This window comes from Amblyomma mixtum, chromosome 4 (assembly GCF_055824585.1).
Source record: "Amblyomma mixtum isolate Tamu chromosome 4, ASM5582458v1, whole genome shotgun sequence".
Taxonomy (NCBI): Eukaryota; Metazoa; Arthropoda; class Arachnida; order Ixodida; family Ixodidae; genus Amblyomma; species Amblyomma mixtum.
The window spans coordinates 72,365,304-72,388,031 of NC_143015.1; the positions used below are offsets into that span (position 1 = coordinate 72,365,304).

At 44.1% G+C, this 22,728-nt stretch overlaps 1 protein-coding gene across 1 annotated transcript in view; it reads left to right on the forward strand.

The window, feature by feature from the left end:
- The first annotated feature begins 951 nt into the window (after window positions 1-951).
- LOC149346978 (cytochrome P450 3A11-like) overlaps window positions 952-22,728 on the forward strand; it is a 31,908-nt gene continuing 10,131 nt past the window's right edge. The window contains exons 1-8 of the mRNA XM_089586799.1: window positions 952-1,135; window positions 2,437-2,533; window positions 3,480-3,532; window positions 3,678-3,774; window positions 4,513-4,638; window positions 7,797-8,046; window positions 10,539-10,669; window positions 19,989-20,103. Coding sequence (XP_089442925.1) covers window positions 1,080-1,135; window positions 2,437-2,533; window positions 3,480-3,532; window positions 3,678-3,774; window positions 4,513-4,638; window positions 7,797-8,046; window positions 10,539-10,669; window positions 19,989-20,103 — 925 coding nt within the window. The 5' untranslated portion in view covers window positions 952-1,079. The remainder of the gene's footprint in view (window positions 1,136-2,436; window positions 2,534-3,479; window positions 3,533-3,677; window positions 3,775-4,512; window positions 4,639-7,796; window positions 8,047-10,538; window positions 10,670-19,988; window positions 20,104-22,728) is intronic.

The window sequence follows — 22,728 nt, forward strand, 5'->3', positions numbered from 1 at the left end:
TATGTAGTTGAATGTACGAGGACCACAGTGCGTCTCGCTAAGGTGAAAAATGGTGGCTTGCTTCGTATTCATGCACTGTCGGCGTCTCAGATTATTTGTCAATATTGGCGGGAGGTCGGAGACCCTCTGAGACCCCTTGAGTGTAAGCACTGTGTCAAGGGCTGCCTCAGGGTTCCGTCCTCGGCATGCTACTCAACACCTTGACCCTTCAGCCGCTGGGCAGGCCCCTCTCAGCTAATCCGCACACCACACCACAGTGCGGAACACACACGTCCAGTTGATGTCCCAGACACGGGGTGGTACCCGAGCCTGTTTCCGGTCTGTGGGACTCAACCTGTAACTGGAAAAGACTTGACACCCGTCCCAGAAGTCTCTAGGAACGCGGTAACGGACTCGTGACCCATATCCACATCGTCGGCCCCTTCTTAATATTACTAAGGGAACAATGTTTCGCCTTTGTTTTCGATAGCAGTATTTTTTTTAAACCTATGTTTATTGCCTCAGGGCATAAAGGGTATGTAATGATGGCTGACGAGGATGCGTAAATAAATAAGAAAAGGTTCGCTGATCTAATGAGGTGGCTGATCTAACGATGGTGTGGTCAACCATTTTACTTCTTCCGCAAGAAACAGTGACTTAAGAATAATAATAAAGAAAAAGAACACCCGACACATGGACCTCTTCAAATTGCGTGTTCGAATTGCTACGCTATTCGCGCCACAACATCGGCCGCCGATATTGCAAACCCTGAAGATTCGCGACACCAGGTTTTCAGGTTTACAACAGTAGCAACACCGAGTGCTGGAAAAGTAATAACTGCTAGGCGAGATCACCAAAGCAGTACCTTTAGGTTTGGCCATAAGTTTCACTCGACAACCACAGAAATCGCACTCTGGGAACTACGTTACTTCTCGGAGTAATTTTGACATGAGTGTGCGAAGGTTGTGCCGCTTGTTCCCCTTTCACCGGATCGCTCGCTGCAGATAATCCGCGGCGAGTGTCTCGACCGGATCAGTGCGTTTGTGTGTTGTGGTAAAGTGAACTCGACGTGTTACCGAACATCCGCAGGCAACGAAGGCATGGCGTTGTCACTCTGGGTCGCTGTTTTCATCACACTGCTCTCGACATACATTTGGTGAGTGCCATTCGCGAAAACGCGCGTGCGAGTTGTTGGAGGCTGCGGAGCGACCGTTTCCGTAAAGTGATGCGATCTTTCGTAAAGCTTGATTCACAAGTTGTGACAGCGTGTAATAACTGTGCTCGCGTATTTTTACACCAATACTAGTAGCGAAATCAAACGTGAAAGCAGCATCGTGTTTGGAACGGTGGCAAAACGTTCGCAGCTCGAAAGCGAGCTACGCAGCCTTTGACAAGCGGATTTTTGGCGCGGAATTCAAATTCCTCAATAAGCAAACAAAAATAATAAATACATTTGATGGTGAGTCAGGATGAAAAAAAAAAGGGGTACTTAAGTCATGACATGTGCCCAGCGACCACATCTGTTTCGTCAAAAATAAAAATGAAATGAGCCCGGCAAAGCTGTTCAGATTCGTGAAGCCGAGAGGAGCATGTAAAGACTAACAGGTGCGCGAAACATGCGGCAAATCCGCTAGGTATTTTTTTTCTTCTCCAAAAAGGCTCTGTGGTAGTGTAGTAATGTGCACTATGCTTTCTATGTTAGCATCTACGTGCACTGATTTTAGGGGTTTCATATAATATGTGTTCTTTTCTAAAAATGGCAGTGCAGCCAAAATATGCGGCAGATTCTAACGAGTTGAACATGGTTCACAGTATGCAGTCGAGGTCACTGAGGGTAAATAGTGAGTAGGTAATTAGGGAATTGTGTACTAATACACTGCTTTGAACTAATGAAGTAGTGTTTTTCATTTGCTTTAACCTCTGCAGGAGCAGTGTTGGCTTTCGTAGTCATCTAAAAACTTTTATGACTTTGAACATCTTCCATATGTAAAATTAAATTCACACCTACATTTGTATAACTAAATATGTGCCTAGTGTGTACTGGTAAACAATTTCTAGTTAACTGCTTACAATTGGACTTGTGGGTGATAATGCTTTCAAAAATTACTAAGTACCTCAAAGAGGCTGAAAGTGAAAAGGAAAAAGATGCACCCTAAATTATAAAGTTTTACTATAAATGCAAGAAGTTAGGCATTTATTTTAAAGAAACAAGAAATACTGTACTTCTAACCCCTCATAACATTGCTGCATCGTTGCTAATCTGGTGTTGCCAAATGTGTGCTAGTCTAAAGATTTGGTTCTGTGTTGATTGCATGAAATATTCAGATCAGAGCTCGTTAATTAATGTTGGGGATGCAGTAAACTGCAGAATTCATATTGTGGCATTTTTTTAACTTTGCTATCTTTATTGTATGTGAGCTCAATTTAAAACTCTCATGATCTTTCTCTGCAACAAAGGCGTCGACGGAAGCGGTTCCTGCTGTTCAAAGAGCTGGGGGTACCAGGACCGGAACCAAGCTTTTTTTCTGGAAACACTAGTGAAATTCTCAAGAAAGTAAGTCCCAAGAAAATACCTAGGCCTTCGTGCCCGTCATACCAAGTAGTTGCCAGTTTCAAAGCTTGTAACTGACAAGGTTCAAGATTGACACGGTTGTGAATGGTTCATTTATGATCCTTATGTCTTTGTTTTCTTCTTCGTTTATTCCTGCTTATCACATTTTGTTACAGCTCCGCCAAGGGGGCTTTCTTTTTTACCCATTTTGCTTGCATGCAGCCGATTTCAGGATATTGACCCTTTACTGTGCCGTGAACGGTTTTCTGGAGTTTTTTGCTAGCCATTGGATGATTCGACTTTTGAATAATTCGGACGTTTTTTCCAAGCCTTTGAGGTCCCTGTTAATGTGGTTTTACTTTGTTGGAAAACCAGTGCATTACTGATAACCTTTTTTCAACCACACAACCAGCTGGGAACTGCTGGTTGAGTAAACATAGCAGTGCCTTTCACTTACATTTTACGTTATGCTAAAGCTTTTAGCTATGCTTTCATAGAGAAGTAATTTCAAGGTGCTCTTTTACGGATAGATGTCCATAATGCAAATCACGTTTAGTCTTGAATCACATTAAGGTGCACCTCTGATAATTCAAACAAAATCGTGTGGTTCCTTGAAGTTTGAATTAATGAGAGTCTACTGTACTGGCAACTATGAACTTAAATCTACAGTACCAACTAGCCCAGCTATTAACTCTTCTGATATACAGGCAAACTTCAATTTTTCCTCAGTTTTCCTTTAAATGTGTCGCGTAACTTTTCCTTATGTTAGTTTTCAAAACTGTTGCCCTACCATGATGGATGACCATTGTTTTCTGATGTGCCTATTGGCATGCTTGTGCACTGACACCTCCTAGAACCGAAGTTTAGCAAGCAGGGCAGCATTCCTGGGGCTCTAGTTTGGCGAGTGACAAAGAATAATGGCCCTACGTTTCCTGGCATGGTATTCCAGGGGTCTGTGAAGGCATTCGACGACTGGATTAAGAAGTTCGGAGACGTTGTGGGGTGAATACCTGCTTTTCTCACGTTTTAAAAAGGGGGAGCCTTGGCAGCATGGAAGCTGTAATTTGGTCAAGTGGTCAGGCTAAATGTAAAAGCTGAAGGTAGGGTGTAAGCACACAGTGTGATTTGTGGGTGCTTTCTTTTGCAGCTTCTATAATGGTGGGACACCAATTCTGATTGTGAAGGACACAGACTTGCTGCGGAAGATTCAGGTCAAGGACTTCGGGAACTTTGCTAATCGAGGTGTGAGTAATCGCAGTGTCCTCTGATGGGTTCACTTGTGCAACTTAGGCATAATGCATTGTTTGTCCTGAACAGCTACAGAGCACATTCAAAATGACCTTTTGCTGAAGAGATGAATGTCTACTAGCGATGCAAACAGTGGAAGGAAGGAAAGTGACAGGTAACATTAGGAAACGGGATGAGAGCAAACTGGGTCAAGGAACAAACAAGAGTTTATGATATCCTATTTAGAATCAAATGCGAAAGGAAGATTACTGATGGTTCTTTAGAGTAAAATGAGTGGATTCTAAGGAAAGGTGCATAGAGTCAGGTGGGCAAGTGAGGTGAAGAAATTTGAAGGGCCAGTGTGGCTACAGCTGCTGTGAGACAGGTCTCACCGAAGATTAATTGGAGGCCTTTGTCATGCAGTGAGGTTAGCCAGGCTTTTGCTGCTGCTGCTAATGATGATATGTTCTAACAGTCCTAGGACAAGTACATACTTTTGGAAAAAACAGAATTCATTCACAGTGCTGTTCTCGAAGCACGAAGGTCTATAGTTATGAAGAAGACTGGAACCAAAAGAGATGCTTGTGGTTTCATGCATTGTAGGTGTTTTTTCAGAATTCACCAGCTGAAGTGTTCTGTGTAGCAAATGTCTGCTGGCATCGCACTCTTTCACGAACATCGTGACTGGTTTAAGGATCAAGGTACCACTTCCACTGCTTCATATTTTGTGCTTTTTCCTATGTGTGTTAGCTTAGGTGGTATCTGTGACATCGCGTCATCATCGCATCAGCAAGATGAGTCTCACCAATGCGCCGAGCGAGAGATGGAAAGAGATGCGCAGCCTCATGACACCAGCGTTCAAGTCGAGTGCCATGAAATGTGTAAGGACATTCATTTATTGTGTGCTTTGTTGCCAGTATTACTGCGTCATTGCTAAACAGTTGTTGCAGGCATCTTGTAGTTGGCAGTATGTGACGATGTGAGTGTTACCACTGTTGACCTCTGTTAATTTTGACACTGGTTAATTTGTGACCTCCTCTGATCTAGCCATGCCTAGAAGTCCATGCAGCCACCCGTGGTTTTGTACAGAGAACGGAACTCATTTTTTTTAAACTTGAAAAGTGTATATACTGTATTCCTTGAGGCACAGTAACTGGGTGGTTAGGTAGAGCACAAGCAATGTCGGGTCATTTTTCATTTATGACATACTCTAAGCGGATTATGTGGGACGCTTACAAACAGCTGAATCAAGATGTCCATTTCTATGTGCACGCTTCCTGGGTGAAATTGTCTGGGGACAGTTGCGTTGAGTGTTTTTGCTTGTGCTGAGATGGAAACTGTGAATTTACTTGCAGAACAATTCCTGCGCTTAAAGACAGTATCTTCCAATGTGTACAGCGTTTGTCAGTATTTGGAAAGTGCTTGCGTAGTCAAGTGTTAATGAATTCCGATCAAGATTGCTGAATTTATTTGTTCATTATGTACTGTAGACTTGAGTTCCAAGTTGGGAGGACAGTCAAAACAAACAGTTAAATATCATTGCAAGTACTAGCATAACTGTTAGTTCTTAGCCTGGTGCATAAAGTTCAAAAATTTCTGCCTAGTACATATGCAGAAACAAGCTTGAATGTGTCTATTTTGGTGAAATAGGGTGCTAGCACAATTTTATAGGCATGCCTTGTGTGGTTAAGGAAGACAAGAAAGGTGAAGGATCAAGTACTGCTTAGAGCAAGAAATAGTTACCTTGCTTCTTGCCTTTAACCCTTTGGCTTTCAAAGCTATTGGATCAACACTTACACCAAGCAGGTGCATTTTACAAAAGCTCTCTAAATGACTGCCTGTGGTTTTTAATTCTTCTTGCAGCTGTGCTGCCTGAGATGACTTGCTGTGACTAATTGTTAAAGAGATGTTAGATACTTTTGGGATAGATGATACTAGAAGTTTCACATTTTAGAGGTATTATTGCTTCATCTGTTAATGGTTTATTTTGCTGTTTTGCGGCATATCAGGTAGCTGTTGCAGGGAGAAGATGTGGTGTGGCTTTTCTAATGAAAAATAGTGGATATTCTTTTGAGAGTCATGATATCAAATGGAACATTATAAGCGACATTTTTTTAGCAATACAGACACGATAAGTAACACCACTGATGCGAATGACTGCAGTGATGTACAGCCATAAAAAATTGATGCACAACATGCAATACATGCATTAGAGCAATATAGCATCCATTAGACAGGTGTATTACTCCCAGAATGTAAATACAAATGCTGCTTAGTTTCGCTTGTTTTCACCTGTTAGTGTGTTTTGTGACAACCGAGGCAAACAAATGCCCCATAAATGCTGCAACAATAGTAGCTGCGAGTGCAATAGTCACTGATTTGTGGAAGCTTCAGCGGTGGAAAATGAATGCTTTTTAAACGAAGTGCACATCATTGCCCGTCATCACCCTGCCTACACTGTCTGCAGATTGCTTGACTAGCTTTTTCTGAACAAGCGTTCAGTTAAAAATAGCATTTCAGTATTAGGCTCGCTTTGTTGCTGCTTCACTTTTCACTAGATAGGACTTCTCCTGGTGCCATCTCTAGATCACATACTCACTTCTCAATGATCATTGAAATTTGCTTTGTGGCAGTGGCACTCTGGAAGACCCTAGAAAATTTTGATAGGCATTGTCGAAATGTGAAATGAGTTTATGCGTGTGACAGGGGCATTACATATAGCAAGAAAAATGATGTACTGAGCATACCACTTCCTTGCGGGGCTCCAGATAAGACTGGATGGACAGAACTGGGTGGACTTGAAAGTGAACAACAAAGTATTGTAATGCTGCATGTTGCAGCAGGGGCAGTGGAAATTGTGTTTTTGAAGTGCCTATTAAAACGTTGGCAGTGCCCACCTTCTTGGTGGGTACATGGGGTCACAGCTTCCTTTACTTTATAGAGCCCCAGATTTGGCGTAGGTCAGTTTTAATAGAGTTGGGTAAGGAACGGAGGATGGTCTTGCTACTTTGGCTGCTGACGTGCTGCACAACTCTCCGCAGAGGCACCATGTTCGAACCGTGATAGCTACAGACATAACAAAGGCATATGACAACATCCTTCACTCTGCCATTCTTGCCTCCCTTCAAACTCTTGGTCTCCTTCACCAGTTTCTCCTCTCCATTCGGGCATTTTTAACAAATCGAACCTTTAGTGTACGTGTCCGCGGAAAGCCCTTTGGTAACTTAACATCCAATATAGGAGTTCTCTAGGGCTCCGTTCTTGCCCCCACATTATTCAGTGTGGCTTTATTCCTCTTGCTCGAGGCCAAGAGACCATCCCTTCTATCCGTGTGCTTGCGTACGCCGATGACATAACCTTGTGGTGCTGTCCCCCAGATGCGCCTATCCATCAGTCGGCCCTCCAGCATGCGCTGGATGTCTTGAAATCTCGCCTCCCACCTCTGGGTCTAATAGTGAAGTCGTAGTTCCTTGGAGTCGAGCAGTGCACATGCAAGTCAGCCTTTTAGTCCTAGTTGAGCTAGCAACAGCACGTCTATTTCGACATTGTCAACTTTGTATACTACATCTGTGATGTGATGCATCATTCATTTTTCTTGCCGGTTTATGGTTAAAACAATTGTAAGTTACTGACTGCGAATTTAAGATTCATCCTTTAATTATAGCTTGGTTAATTCAGACTGGTTGGTTGATGGTTTATGGGGTTTAACTTCATAAAGCAACTCGGGCTATGAGAAACACCGTAATGAAGGGCTCCGGAAATTTCGACCACTTGAGATTCTTTCAGTGCACTGACATTGCACAGTGCGCTAACCTCTAGAATTTCGCCACCATCGAAATTCCAGCCGCCGCGGCCGGGATCGAACCCGCCTCTTTCGGGTCAGCAGCCGAGCACCATAACCATAAGTCACCGCGGAGACTGATTTCACTTGTTGTGAATGGATGGAATCAGTATTAATTTAGTGTCACAGTTTGCAAATGTGCATTGCTTTTTAATGTATACGACTTGAAAGTTGCCCCTGCTTCCGCACCTGTTACAGATGATTGCACTCATTGAGAACTGCATCGACACCTTCGTGGAGGTTGTTGCGGCCCAGCAGAAAGAGTCCACTGCCTTGGAGATGCGCCACCTTTTCCAGAAGCTCTCCATGGACATTATTACGCGGTCCGCATTTGGCACTGAAACAGGAATCCAGCGGAGCCAGGGTGACTCGGCCGCTGATACCCTGTTGTCTTTGGTCCAGGACAGACTCGCAGAATATCGGAGAGGCTGGCTGATGTATTTTGCAAGTAAGCATGCTCTGTGGACAAGTATTGCCTGTATTCTGAAATTTTACTGATCACAGCAGACTCCTGGGTGCATGGATGTCTAGAAATTGGGAAAACTGGTAATTATTTAGGAAATTTTATGCACTGGGACAAATTAGTGAATTGTTAGGGACACAGTTTGGTAGCTGGCCAAGTTAAGGAAAATAATCGGCTGAAATTAACGCAGTGGCTAGCAGTAAGCTGTCCATCCACTGTGACATGGCTTCTCTTTACGTTGCGTGCATATGAGGTGTCACATTCCTTTTCTCGTTCATAGTTTTCTCATTCTAATTGGCTCCGTACTCTTCACCGCTTTCATCAGGGATTTTGAGCTGTCAGAAGAGCAAGAATAGTCGCATTAAAAAGTGATTTTGGTAGAACGTTCCTGTGTAGTGCTCTGATTTCACGCACTTTCGGTTGTGTTGTGGGGCATTGTGTTGCTCTACAGCTGTATCAGAATCTTGTCTTTCAATGCCATTGCACAGGAGCTCTTGTCCTTGAATCTTGCTAATCTCGTATGGCATATAGAAATCGAAACAAACCCAGGCTAGATGCTTGGGGTCTTAACTATATTTGCAAAATCACCGAGAGCTACTCTTGTTCTGAAAGTCGTGCTGTGCTCATCTCGCAGTCATGCAGCTCTTGTTGAAAACTTGAAAGAGGAGTCTGTAGTTGCTTTAGAGCAGTGTGCGATGCACTACTAGTAAGTAGCAGGTGGGGTGACCAAGGTAGAAATTATGTACACAATGGTTCAAGTGGTGTGCACTGCCTAGGGTGCCTTCAGAGAGGAGTTATAGAGTAATATGAAAGAAACGCTGCAAACATCAGTTGCTCTGAAGTGAATAAAAAAATGTGTAACCACTCACAAAAAGAAGATTGATGATTGCTTGAAAATTTGCCTGTTGAGGCCAGACTTCTTGAGGAAAAAATATTCTTTTGGACACTGAGAGGAAATCTGTATCTGTGCACCGTTCACACTTCCTTTTAATGGCTTTTTTTGTGGTGAATGGCTCACATATAATTTTCGTTATCTAAGGCTATATTTTTCTACCTCTTCAATGGCCTGGGGACTTGAACAGAAACAACAGAAACAGGAACAACTTCATAGCCTAACTGGTTAAAGCTGCATTCAAGACTGGATTTTTAAATTTAATGCCATGCTTTCAACATACCATGCATTGTAAATTAGCACAAAAATTGTAATAGCTCAATTGCAGTCCAGTGTTTGCCACAGTGTTTTAAGCTGCTTGTCACATTAAAGGGAACAAGTTTGTTTTCTAAATTATTGCTTCATCCTTTGAGTACGGAGCATAGTGGAAGCCAGGTAATCATGGGAAGTAGTAGAGGCTGATTATGATTCAGTGTATTAAGTACAGTCATCCACACACCTCTCTAGAGCACTCCAGGGGCGCACCAGGGAAAACACTAGCATTATATATGAGTGGTCTAGGGCTTGGAACAGGACCGTATCATGCATACACATCCCCGTGGATCATGATTAACTCCCCATGTCTTCAAGAGCTATACTGATCCTGCCAGGCAGCTGCAGTTAACATAAATGCACAATGGAGCACGCCATTCGAGCTCTCCGGCCAAGTGTGTGTTCAATGCTGTCACTCCTTAGATGTATCTGAAACCTGATGCTGCGTTATTGGCTGAACAGTGATCTTTATTGCATAGGTTGTATTTAGAGCAGCACCTCTGACAGTGGCAGATTTGAGGGGGGGGGAGGTTGCGGAGTCAACTGCCTCTCCAAAGCGAAAAATTTTGCGACATGAGAAAGCCGTGCCGAACCCCATTTTTTTTCGACCAAAGAAGTTTGAGAAATACATGGTTCAAACGGGACCGCCTTCCCAAGAGCGACCCATAAATCTGTGTCTGTGTCTCTTCTATCTAAATGTGGCAAGTCTGAGTTTTTTTTTTTTAAAGTATTGTTTTTACATCCGAAAAGTGAGATTTGAGAACTTGGGGCATTTTCTGACAGTTTGGAATCATTTTGCTTCCATGTAAATTTCAGTACATTTTAAAGTATTGTTTTTACATCCGAAAAGTGAGATTTGAGAACTTGGGGCATTTTCTGACAGTTTGGAATCATTTTGCTTCCATGTAAATTTCAGTACATTCATACAGTTGCATTTTACCTTGTATCAGAAAAACAATGAAATGGATTGGAATATACTGTCTTTGTGGCAAACCAGCATTCATATGCGCCATTCTGTAGCTTTCGTGTACTGTTGTTGTATATAAATGAAACAAACGGTCATACTGGTTCATGCTGGAGAGTGGCTGCTTTCAATTCTTGGTGTCTTCAATGTCAGCTTGACAGTGCCATTTTTTTCATGCCTTGGTATAGTTCCAGTGGGTTACAGTATTGTAAAATATCTGAAATTAAGGTTTATTGCTCATAAATTTTCACTATTCTGTGTCAGTATTGCCTGGCACAACAGAGTATATATCTGTTTTATCTTTCACAGACTGTTTCCCAGAGTTCCACTTCCTGTGGAAGTTTCTGTTCTCTCGGGACGTGAATCCTGTGATGGTGCCAACAGACTACATTAAGAACAACCTAGCTTCAATCATCGAAGAAAGGCGAGCGAACAAAAAGGTACCCTGCTTGGTATTGGCACTGAAAGGTGCTGCTGTAATCACCGTGTCTTCACTAGATGGCAAGATCATCTGATCTGTATAGGTGGCACTGTACACGTGAAATGTCAAGCGCCAGAGCCTGCGGACCGGCCACTCACTTTCATCATCATCATCATCAGCCTGACTACGCCCACTGCAGGGCAAAGGCCTCTCCCATGTCTCTCTCCAACTAACCCTGTCCTTCTTTGCCAGTTGAGGCCATCCTATCCCCGCAAACTTCTCAACCTCATCCGCCCACTTAACTTTCTGCCGCCCCCTGCTACGCTTGCCTTCTGCATGAAGCTAGCTACTAGGTCAGTGTTAACATGGGATTCCCTTGCTTTTTGCATCATTTAGGGCAGTTTCTTAGAACTGTTCTTGAACTGCAGACCAAAATGGCTGTTAAATAATGCTGGACATCTTGCCTAATCCATTCTAGCTTGCACTAGTTGACAACTGGGGCTGATTCTAGAGTGGGAAATCTCATGCTTGCAATTTTCATGGAAATTGGGTTTATTTGATTGTTGTCCTCTCATAGAGAATGTCTTCAGGCTGGTCATTTGGGGTTAGTCTCAGTTTTGGGGTGTGTGCAGAGTTGAACTGTTCAGTGTGGTTGCAACAAAATTATTGTGATGATGCTAGAAGTGAGTGTGCCTCTATTCTTGACAGTTGTGCTGCAACTAGTAGTTTCAAATTAGTAACTGGGCCTTGATGTCTTGAAGGTTGTACTAGCAAAAACAGATTTCATGTACTGGGTATGTAAGCTAATGTGACCAAGTTTTTAAAAAGATGGAGTGTCCTAGACAAGTGAATCCAACTCGGTGCTGTTGACAGTCACGTGGCCTATCCTGCGGCATTTTTTTCATTCTGCAAAATTTGCTGAATAGTTAATATGAACTGGCTAGCTTTTTAAGTATTGGCTTTGAAAAAACTGTCACTGCCGCCGCGGTGGCTCAGTGGTTATGGTGCTCGGCTGCTGACCCAAAAGACGCGGGTTCGATCCCGACTGCGGCGGCTGAATTTCTTTGGAGGAGAAATTCTAGAGGTCCGCTTACTGTACGATTTCAGTGCACATTGAAGAACCCCAGGTGGTCGAAATTTCTGGAGCCCTGCACTACGGTGTCCCTCATAGCCTGAGTTGCATTGGATGTTAAACCCCCATAAACCATAAGCCATAAAGCAAAACTGTCGGATAAGAAAGTTGCAAATCACCTTGAAGAACAGCCAGCTGAAATGTTTGTAACAAGATACCGTTCACGTAGCTCTTTTTACCAACCCTAAAAGAGAGCATCTGAAGTTCAAAATCCAGCACTTCACAATGGTGCTACTTTAACACCCCAAGAGGAGTGTGCACTGAGAGAGAAAAAAATAACCACCTCTGGAATGCTGTCTCCGACAGGGATTTTCGTTTGCTCTTGGCGTGAGATATATGATAAATGGATTTTTCTCTCTGATACTATATCTTGGTCATACAAGTAGTACCGCTGTCAAGTACACGGTTTCTTTTAGAACTGATAAAAGAAAAACGGTACCTTGTTGCGAACATTTCAGCTAGCTGCTTTTCAAGGTGATCAGCAACTTTCAAATTGACACTTTTTCCTGAAACCAATACCATATTTACTCGCATAATAATCCCACTTTTTTTTTTTTTCAAAAAATTGACGCAAATTTAGGGGTGCCATCATTACGTGGGGTAAATTTTTTCCAAAAAATTTTTCAGGACCGAAAACGCAAACAAGTTGCAGGCAGGCAACCCTTGTCACATGGGCGTGCTACCCGCGGTTACGCCGCTAAACGCGGTTACCGTGAACCGAGCTCAGGGATCTCAGCTTACGTCGTTCACCGAGAAGGTGGAGTGCGAAAAGAGCATGAGCTGGTCCGCTTCAGGAACATGCTTTCTTCGCACTAAATCACGTTCCAAGAGCAGCGCATCAAAATAGGCAGTGTGTACAGTGCTGCGCGACGGCGCTTTTAACTCTTTTGCTACTGCGGAAAAATGGACGATTTTGAGTGGATGGAGCTTATTAGTTACACTTCTGAATGAAACAAACAGAAGAGTTGTGTGTGCAAAAGTAAATGAACATTTATTTGTGAAATTTGCTAAAAATACAAAAAAAGTATATAGCAAAAACAAAAATTACCGGCTGCACTAAGCCCGAACTTGATTAGAGGAAAACTGGAATATACAAACTGTTGCACATGTTTATAGGTGTCATTCCCAGTTTCAGCTATGAGAAAAAATTACTGCTCTTTCCATGGCCTGTCAAGTCAGGGGTCATGACTGTGGTGCCACTGTGAAGAGCAATCAGAGGTGAAGATGTGAAGTAGAGGTAGACTGACAAGTGCTTCACATAAGGTTTTATCTTTGTTCCTCCCTTGTTCTCTGATAGCCGAGCTTGCAGTTTCTTCTTTTTTTTATTTTTTTCGGTTGGTGTTGAATGGATTCTATGAGAGGATTGGGGGCGTGGACTTCTTTTCCCTCATCATACCCGACGATTTCTTGAATGAGCTGCTCCCTGAAAGCCAGCTGATAAAATTTGGCATTTTAGGCAAGCTCTAAAACATCAGTTTCGATGAAATAAGTTTTATCGATGTGATTCAAAAGCCAGAACACTTTCCAAGTCTTGCCAATAGATGCTGCCGCCACTGAATCATCCGGGTCCGTTACGTGCAAAAAAAAACAAACAAAAAAAGCAAAAAACCATTTTTGAGAAATGATTTTTGATGGCAGAGGGCCAGAATAGATTATTCTGGTATTTCAGTAGAGATACAGTCGTGGCAGGTCAACAATTCCAATGTATATGATGATTCCAATGAACATCAGCATCTCCAATAGATTCATGTCTTCCCATGAGCCGTCACGCCAAGCGTATTTTTATTTATTTATTTATTTATTTATTCGTTACTGTCAATCCCATCAGGGATCGTAACAGGGAGGGCATTCAAAAGTACAGAGGCACACAAAAAAATAGCAATGGCAATTAATCAAAGTACATAAAAAATATGACACGAGATTATACATTAGAAGATACGTATAACGAATAAACCAGAATGAGGAGCATGTGACATGATTTTGGGGACAATAATACCACAAGTGAAAACACAAACGGAAGGAATAACTTCGTAATGACATATATGAACTCAATAAATACTAAGATATAAGTAGCTGATTTTCCACACGTGTGCTAAAGGAATTCAATGATGGATTACTAACAATGGATGTGTTCAAGGTGTTCCATTCGCGTATAGCACAAGGGAGGTATGAATATTTGAAAGTGTCAGTACGGAATGAAAACTCGTTTAGAGTGTGTATGTGTTTATTACGTGTTTGTCACGTTTGTGATTGTGATATGTATCTTGAAGTGTCGACTTTTAATTGATTGTGTACGAGTTGGTACATGGTTTTAAGGCGCGCTAGCTTTGCTCTGTTTTGAAGGGTTAGTAGTCCTGCGTGTTTGAGTAGTTCTGTTGGTGAGTCTGTCAACCTGTGTTTATTAAATATACATCTGTCCGCCTTCCTCTGCACTGCTTCTATTTGTTTAGTAAGCTTGTTAGTGAAAGGAAACCAAACAACATTAGCATACTCTAGAATTGGTCTGACATATGTGTTATACGCAAGAAGCTTTGTTTCTCATGGTGCTAGTTTGAGGCGTCTGTTAATGAAAAATAACTGTTTTAAGGCGGTTGATGTGACATTGTTAACATGAGAATCCCATCTGAGGTCAGAGGTTAGTGTTATGCCTAAATATTTATATTCGGACACCGAATCAAGAGGAATGTTGTTTTAATGTGTACTGGAAATTTGATTGGTGTATCTTTCTGGTTACGGATAAAGCAACTGATTTTTTAACATTAATAGTCATTTGCCATTCTTCACACCACTTGGTCACTGCTGTTCAAGCGTTATTTAAAGCTATATGGTCATTGACGCAGTTTATTTCCTGGTAAAGTACACAGTCATTGGCAAAGAGTTTAATATTGTGAGAAATACTAGTAGGTAAGTCGTTTATAAAAATTAAAAATAATACTGGGCCAAGAACACTTCCTTGTGGCACGCCGGATGTAACATTAGTTGTTTCGGACTTAGCATTGTTAATTTCGACGAATTGAGTACGGTCAGTCAAATAATCAATGATCCAATCTACTATAGGGCCAGCTCCAAGGGTTGCATTAAGTTTCATAATAAGTTTGGAATGAGATACGCGGTCGAAAGCTTTCGAAAAGTCTAAGAAAATGGGATCGATTTGTTTCTGCTGATCAATAGCGAAGGATATGTCATGTGTAAGTTCGATTAGTTGTGTGACTGTAGAAACTCCTTTCCGAAAGCTGTGCTGCAAAGGTGTTAAAATTTGGTTTTCCTCTAAGTAGGTTGTTATGTGCTTTAAGATAATGTGCTCTAGTAACTTGCATACAGTGCTTGTTAGTGAAATTGGTCTGAAATTTGAGGGATCTGATATGCTTCCTGTTTTGTGTATAGGTGTCACTTTAGCTAGTTTCCATTCTTTAAGAATGGTGTGCGGTGACAATGACTTGTTAAAAAGTATTACTAAATATTTTGCTACCCATTCGGCATATCTACGCAAGAAAATGTTGGAGATTCCATCAGGTCCTGATCCTTTCTTTGTGTCCAAGTTTAATAAGAGGTTTAAGACTCCTGCTTCTGTTACAGTAAGGGGTTCTAAATTATTTCCTGAGCAAAAACTAATGCGAGGCTTAATTCCGTTGTCTGTAGTGGAAATAGAAGTAAAGTAGTTATTCAGCGTGGTTGCAATATTTCTGTTTTCCTCTGGAGGAGCTTGGTTATCTTTTCGTAATTTAGGGTTCAGGTGACGCCAGAACTTTTGGGGAGCATCTTTTAAGAAACGAGTCAGGGTATTAGTAAAGTAAAATGTTTTAGCTGTTTTTATTTTGGTTTTTAAATCAGTGATGGCCGAGTTTATTTTTTCAATTCTTTTTGGTGATGGATGGCGTTTCTGCACTTTTTTCAGCCGTCGAACTTTTCGCTTGGCATGTTTGCTTGCTCAAAATCTTCATCCATGCATACTTATTAGTGTTTCCGCACACGATCGACATCATTTCCACCGTGAAGAGCATCAAAAAAAGTTGAGAGGTCGAGCGAATCTCCGAGCGCCACTCTGCAGCGATGTGCTGATATGGACACCTAGCTGTCGTCTTGGTTGAAGAATGCGACGCGACCTTGAGCATTTGGCAAACTGTCTACGTCATAGGTTGTGAAGACCCTGAAGCACAAAAATAAACCACTGTCATCAATTACAAACCATATGCACCGCAGAAAACACACAGCAAACGAAAACAGAACTTACATGCAAGTACGCGCTGACATTCCAGGCGCCCGAGGCGAAGTCTCGCTGTCGAAATCGAAATCCAACGCTTGTACATTGTTGCCCGACTAATAACCGCTGCTTTCGTCGCAAAAAACGAAATCGAAACCGGTCGACGTGCTCGGTGTCAGCTTTCGCTTCCGAGGAGCGCGCGGCAATGCGGACGCCATTTTCGATGCTGCTGCGGCCGTTCAAAGTTTTATTTTTCATGGCGCCCCCTCATGTCAAAACACTGAAACCAAGGCTGCAATCAAAAGAGCAGTGGTTGAGCTCGCTAACTAGATGGCGGAGCACGTCCACGATGCTCCAAAATTAGCTTTTTTGCACGGGCGATTTGAGTGGATCATATGCGAACGATGGCCCTATGGCGCGGTAGCGAAAGAGTTAAGCAGCCTTCGATCTCGTCCGATGGCGCAGCAACAGCATACAACAGCAACGTCCCGCGGCACACAAGCTATGCGTTTCACCGCTGTTATGCCGAAAAATGTCCGGTCCCTGCCGCATCGTTGATGTACTTAGATGACACGTTCGCAATGCTCGGAGCACCGTATTTCGCGCGCTTACAGCAATGGTGCCGCCCGCGAGCTCGGCGGACGCCGCTGCTCTGTACTCACAACCTAGTCATCGCTAGGTTTCGTATCGAAGCCACAGTGGACGGAGCTTTTGAATTGACCAACGCTATAATGAATGTTCTACTTATGGCGCTGCCTTACTGACAACCTAATTGCTACACATTATATACGATCGATTTCAGTGACGCCTTAGCAGTGGAGCTGGCGCGCAAGCAGATCGGGTCACTCGCGCTGTAATGGCGGCAGCTGCTACGCGGCTGCGAACGTAAAACTAGCTTTTATTGCAGTTAATACTCCTACCAGCAACTCGGTACAGGCCAGCGATCCTCAATGAGGATTCATTTTTGACGGTCCCGTATCCAGGGCTTATTATTTACAAAAACAAGAAAGTTTAGCTGGATCACCGCGTCACTTCGTTCGTTGCACCGCAACCCAGAACGGTGGCGAGCCTTGCAACAATGGCGAACCGTGATTCGAGATAACCGCAGTTAAGTTTGGTATCCGCGATTAAGCATAACTGCACTTAGACTGCCCGTGTGACCGCAGGTTAACCAACAGGCGGCTGCCGCTGTAATGCTGACAGAGCAAGATGGTCACCTGCACGTGCCATCTGTCAGACAGGTGGCAAGTACAATCATCGTCGGCTAGACTCGACATCGTTGACAAATTGCAGCGGCAAGTTCGGGGTGCGATCATTACGCGGGGAATAAAAAAATTGAATTTTACCAACAAGATTCGGGGGTGCAATCATTACGCGAGTGCGATCATTATGCGAGTAAATACGGTATTTAAAAAGCTAGCTAGTCAGTCTTCATTAATTAAGTAGCATTGCAAAATGATAAAAATACTGCTGACTAAGCCACACGACTCTCAACAGCACTGAGTTGATTTCACTTGCTTAGAAGGCTCCCTCCTTTTTTTTCATAATGTTGTCACTTTTAGCTGGGACACCTACGATAACTAATTTAGCAAAGATTCAATCAACTGTCAGTTTCATGGAACGAAGACAGCACATGCAAAGGAACACACAAGCAGAAGATAGATGGAAACAAGAAAAAAAATGTTCGAAAGGATTAAGGGGTTTGTCACTTTTGGCAACACAGCTCAAACTTGATTCTCTATCCTCCTTGAGCCATCAAGCTAATTCTGTCAAAAGCGTCAGTGACTGCCTTTGGACTAATTTGTTGTTGTATGCACATCGTATTAGTATTTGATGATGATGATCATCATCATCATCAGCCTGACTACACCCACTGCAGGGCAAAGGCCTCTCCCATGTCTCTCCAGTTAACCCTGTCCTTTGCCAGTTGTCGCCACTGTATCCCCGCAAACTTCTTAATCTCATCCGCCCACCTAACTTTCTGCCATCCCCTGCTATGTTTGCTTTCTCTTAGAATCCACTCCGTTACCCTTAAGGACCAGCGGTTATCTTGCCTTCGCATTACATGCCCTGCCCAAGCCCACTTCTTCCTCTTGATTTCAACTAGGATATCATTAACCCGCGTTTGTTCCCTCACGCACTCCGCCCTCTTCCGATCTCTTAACGTTACACCTATCATTTTCCTTTCCATAGCTGGATGCGTTGTCCTTAACTTAAGCTGAACCCTCTTTGTTAGCCTCCATGTTTCTGCCCCATAGGTGAGTACCGGTAGGACACAGCTGTTGTATACTTTTCTCTTCAGGGATATTGGTAAGCTACCATTCATGATCTGAGAGAACCTGCCATATGCGCTCCACCCCATTCTTATTCTTCTAGCTACAGTTGAACCTCGATATAACGAAGTCCTACTTGCAACCGAAAATTTCGTTACATCGCGAATTTCGTTACGTCGAGGTTCCCATGTTTCAGCTGTCAAAATAAAGTATAACTGGTTCAGGAACACTGCTTGTTGATGGGAACTTGTAAATCACTTATTGAGGAAATACACAAGAAAATTGAGTAATAGTATCGCTAACAAGGGCACCGGATGTTTTTTCTACATCAGGAGCATAATGAGTGATAGCAAACACCGCGACGGCATCATTTTTCTCCGTGTGCGCATAGCGAAAGAACGAGCGCAGCGCCTAGTACTGAAAGCCGCCACAAGATGTCGCTACTGGTATCATCATCATCAGCATTGAACATTTGCAGCCGGGGACGCATCAGAGAAAAATAAAGAAAAATGTTCGCATCGCTCACGCCGGTGCGGTGGGATTGTGCTCGCGGCGCGGTTATACTCCGACGTAGCGCGCGTGCGCGCGCGGCACGGCGACGTCACGTCCGCGAAACAGCGGCGCCCGATCGCCAGCGTGTTCGGCGGCTACCGGCGCGCTCTGACGGCGCCCGGCGCGGAATGCAGCCGGCTGCATTTTGCGCGGGCCGCACCGAGAGCGCGCCGAAGCCGCCCACCCAGAATGCACCGCGCGCGCCTCCCACGCCACGCCTCCCCTCTACCCCCTTCACCACTCGCCTCCTCTGCCAGGGCACGTTTTTTTTTTTTTCGCCGCTCACCCATTTTAAAGGTACGACCACACTAGCTCCACGAGTTTGTCAACACTGAAGACTTTTTTTTGTTGTTCTCTACGAGGACATCGCACGCAAAAAAAAAAAAAAAAAACGAACGGACGCTGCAAGAAAATTCCGGTTTGCGCTTTCACGTTCAGAGTCTACAGCTCGCCAGTGGCGTCATGGCGCGGCGCGTCTTGAAACTTCCATGCCGCGGGCTTTGTATGCGCACGACAGATGGCGCGGCGGTACGTTCTCGCAGATTCCCACACTGCCGGCAAAATTGGCGCGTAAAAGGGCAAGTACAAACTGCGTTTCGTCTCGGCTAAACTTTTAGCTCTCATTCGATTGTCAAGGTAGCTCCTGGCACATGCATGCGATGCGCAAGGACTTCGTTACATCGAAAGTGCGGAGCAAAATTACTTCGTTAAATCGCGAAAAAAAATACATGGTTTTCAATGGGGAAGTGATTGGGAAATGAAAAAATGCGTTACATCGCGAATTTCATTACATTGAGGTTCGTTACATCGAGGTTCGACTGTATTTCCCTCTCATGATCCGGATCTGCGGTCACTACCTGCCCTAAGTAGACATATTCTCTGACTACTTCCAGCACCTCGCTACGAATTGCGAACTGCTGTTCCCTTGCTAGGCTATGCTAAATTCAATGGCAATGCTAAATTCAATGGTAATACATACAGCAACATCCTTTGTGAGGCAAATGAATGGACATTGCTGGCATTTACATTGTTGCAGTCTGCATTCCTTGAAATCTGTGCATGCTGTGCATTGATGTTTGTTGAGAGTTGTGCAAATTGTAATGCAGAAGTCACTTCCATTGAGATTTGAAAAGAATGAAGTGTTCCATGCGGAAAACATGTGTGTCCATCTCTGGTGCAGGCAGCTCGTGAGGACCTCTTGCAGCTGATGTTGAATGCAGAGGAAGAGGCTGACTGTCCCATTGATGTGCATCAGCTGACGGTGCCACACGAGGAGGAAGTTGTTGCTCAAGCATGTGAGTTGCTTGCACAATCGTTCCTGTGCATGATGGTGTCGTTTACAGTGCGACTTGGTTATATCAGACTCGGTTATAATGAATTGTTCTTTATACCTAACAGTTTCTGAGCACTATAAAGCTATATTAGAGTACTATTTTGAAGAATAAGGCTGGCGTTTGGGCTAAAGAAGAGAGCTTGCGCTCATGGTGTCAGATGTATACGCACAGCTGCATGTGAACGTGCTGAAGCAGCTGTGTAAATATAGCTCCTCAACAACATTCGATCATGAAACATTCCAATTTCTGGCCCCATGATTAAGCAGCAAGCAAAAGATTGCTTTTGTTCTCAACAAATCCGACTTCCACGGTGCCTCCGGCTGGCTGCAGTGCTTTAAAGAATGCCACAAAATTGTCAACGAGGCAACCACTGGTGGGAGCCTTGCTGTGGACATCGGCTTAGTGTTCCCGGAGACTGTGATGGGGCCCGATTGATTAGACTGGGCGAGACACTGATGAAGCGAGCCTGTTTGTTGAGCCACCATGTTTTATTCTTCCTTAGTGGCCAACAGAGTGGTAACATTTGGCTAGATGCCGATTACAAACACTACTATCGGCGCTATGAACAAGTAGATTGAAGAAACTTGGGGTGACCTCGCAACAAGGTACCAACCCTGCAATATTTTCAACACAGGTGAAACTGCGTTATTTTGGCAGTTGCTGTTCGAACAAGTCGCTGGCATGTTGCAACAGGTCCCACAGTAGGAAAAAGAACAAGGCTAGAATATCAGTGTTTCTCGCTATCATCATGGATGCATCGACGAAGCTTCAACCACTGGTGATCGGTAAAAGCAAGTGTCCGCAGTGCTTCCTGAGTATGTCTTCCGGTAGTTCCAGTGACCTGCAGGCCTGATAGAAAGTGTGAATTACCTGCAAATGTTTTGCCAAGTGCCTGCATTCTTGGAACAATGACCTGGTACGCCAATATCGTAACATCTTCCTCCTCATAGACGGCTGCTGTGCCCACAGCTGCAGGGCCAATTTCAACAACATTGAAGATCGCTTCCTGGTGCTGAACACTGCATGCTGAAATAAAAGAATATGAAATGCAAAGTAACCGTTGGGTTAGGGGTTAATCCGTGTGGTGAAGGCTGGTGATAGAAAACGTCTGATTGAGAGGCTCCCACAAACCTGAGGACTGGAAGAGACCTAAAAATCGCCTTTTTAAGCGCCCTGTCTGCGATGAGATGGTCATGGAATCATGTCAAGAATGAAACTGTACAGGATTGCTTCTGACATTCTGGTCTGTACTTTCCTGGAGAAAATGAAGCAAATTCTATGTTGGCCGAGTTCATTGAAGCTGTCATAAGGCTTGGTGATTGGCGGGACCAGTTTTCCGAATTTCCTAGGGCTGTTCGTGACGTGACAGCAGCAGGCGACTTTGTGTGTCTGCGGACAATGACACTGAGACCACGGGGAGCTTGCAGAGGACGACGTCATTGTCAACGTCGCAGATAACCAGGACACCACTGACGCCAACGCGACAAGGACTTGAGAGAAGCTGTGCCCACATGCTTCGACATGCTCCTTGCGTTCTGTACGGTTTATTGCATTGCACATCGGTAGAAGGCAGTTGTCCCAGCTGTTCGGAGTCCATCGATAAAATTGAAAAATGTGTTCTCTCCAAAGCATTGAAGAGAAAAAAAAAAACTATTTTGCTCAGTTATCTGCGCGCAGTAAGTGGTCATCATACAAATACAGTAGAACCTTGTTAATTCGAAGTCTGTCGGACCGCGAAAAATCATCGAATTAACCGGGTTTTCAAATTATCAAAAATCGACGAAAAATGAGAAATACACGTACGAAACATGGCTGCATCAACACTGCACCTTTATTTTGCCTGAAAAACGGTCACTTGAAGTAGTCATCGATGCGCGACTGCTTGGCGCGGTAGTTAGAGGCGCGTATATACTCCGACGTTCTCGGCGCGCAGGCGAGAGCCGGTTGTGGTCGGATACGTTAGATCGGCGACGCTGCGCCAGGCGCTCCGACGCGACTGCTACTTGTGGCTACGGGAGTGGGGGGGGCTCGCTCTTCTGCCACCCTTTGATTAGGGGCACTGCTTGGAGCGGAGCTCCGACGCGAGCGCATAACGTTCTTAGTTCGACAGAGGAGGCGAGTGGCGAAGGGGGTAGAGGGGAGGAGTGGTGCGGGAGGCATGCGCAGTGCATTCTGGGTGGGCGGCTTTGGCGCGCTTGGCGCGAAATAGAGACATGCTCCACGGTGCGGTCAGAGTTCGCCAAAGCCGCCGGACACGTCCTCAAAACTCATCGCCGTGCCGCGTGCGCGCGCGCGCGGCACGGCGATGATTTTTGAGGACGTTGATTTTGATCACCTTGATCACGAACTCTGCCTGTGCTTGATTCCACTTCGGGATGGCGACCTTCCTTCGGGCCCATGAAGACCCTCCTTTTTCCGGTGCAAGCAAAAAGTTTGTCACGCAGCCCTCTCCAATGGCGAACATTCTTTTTGTTCATGCCGAAGTCTCGACTAGCTTGCAGGTTTAAAGACTGCTCTGCAGTGAGCATAGCTTTTCGCTTGAAGGCAGCACTATATGACACTGTCTGTTTGGTGCCACCACAGGAA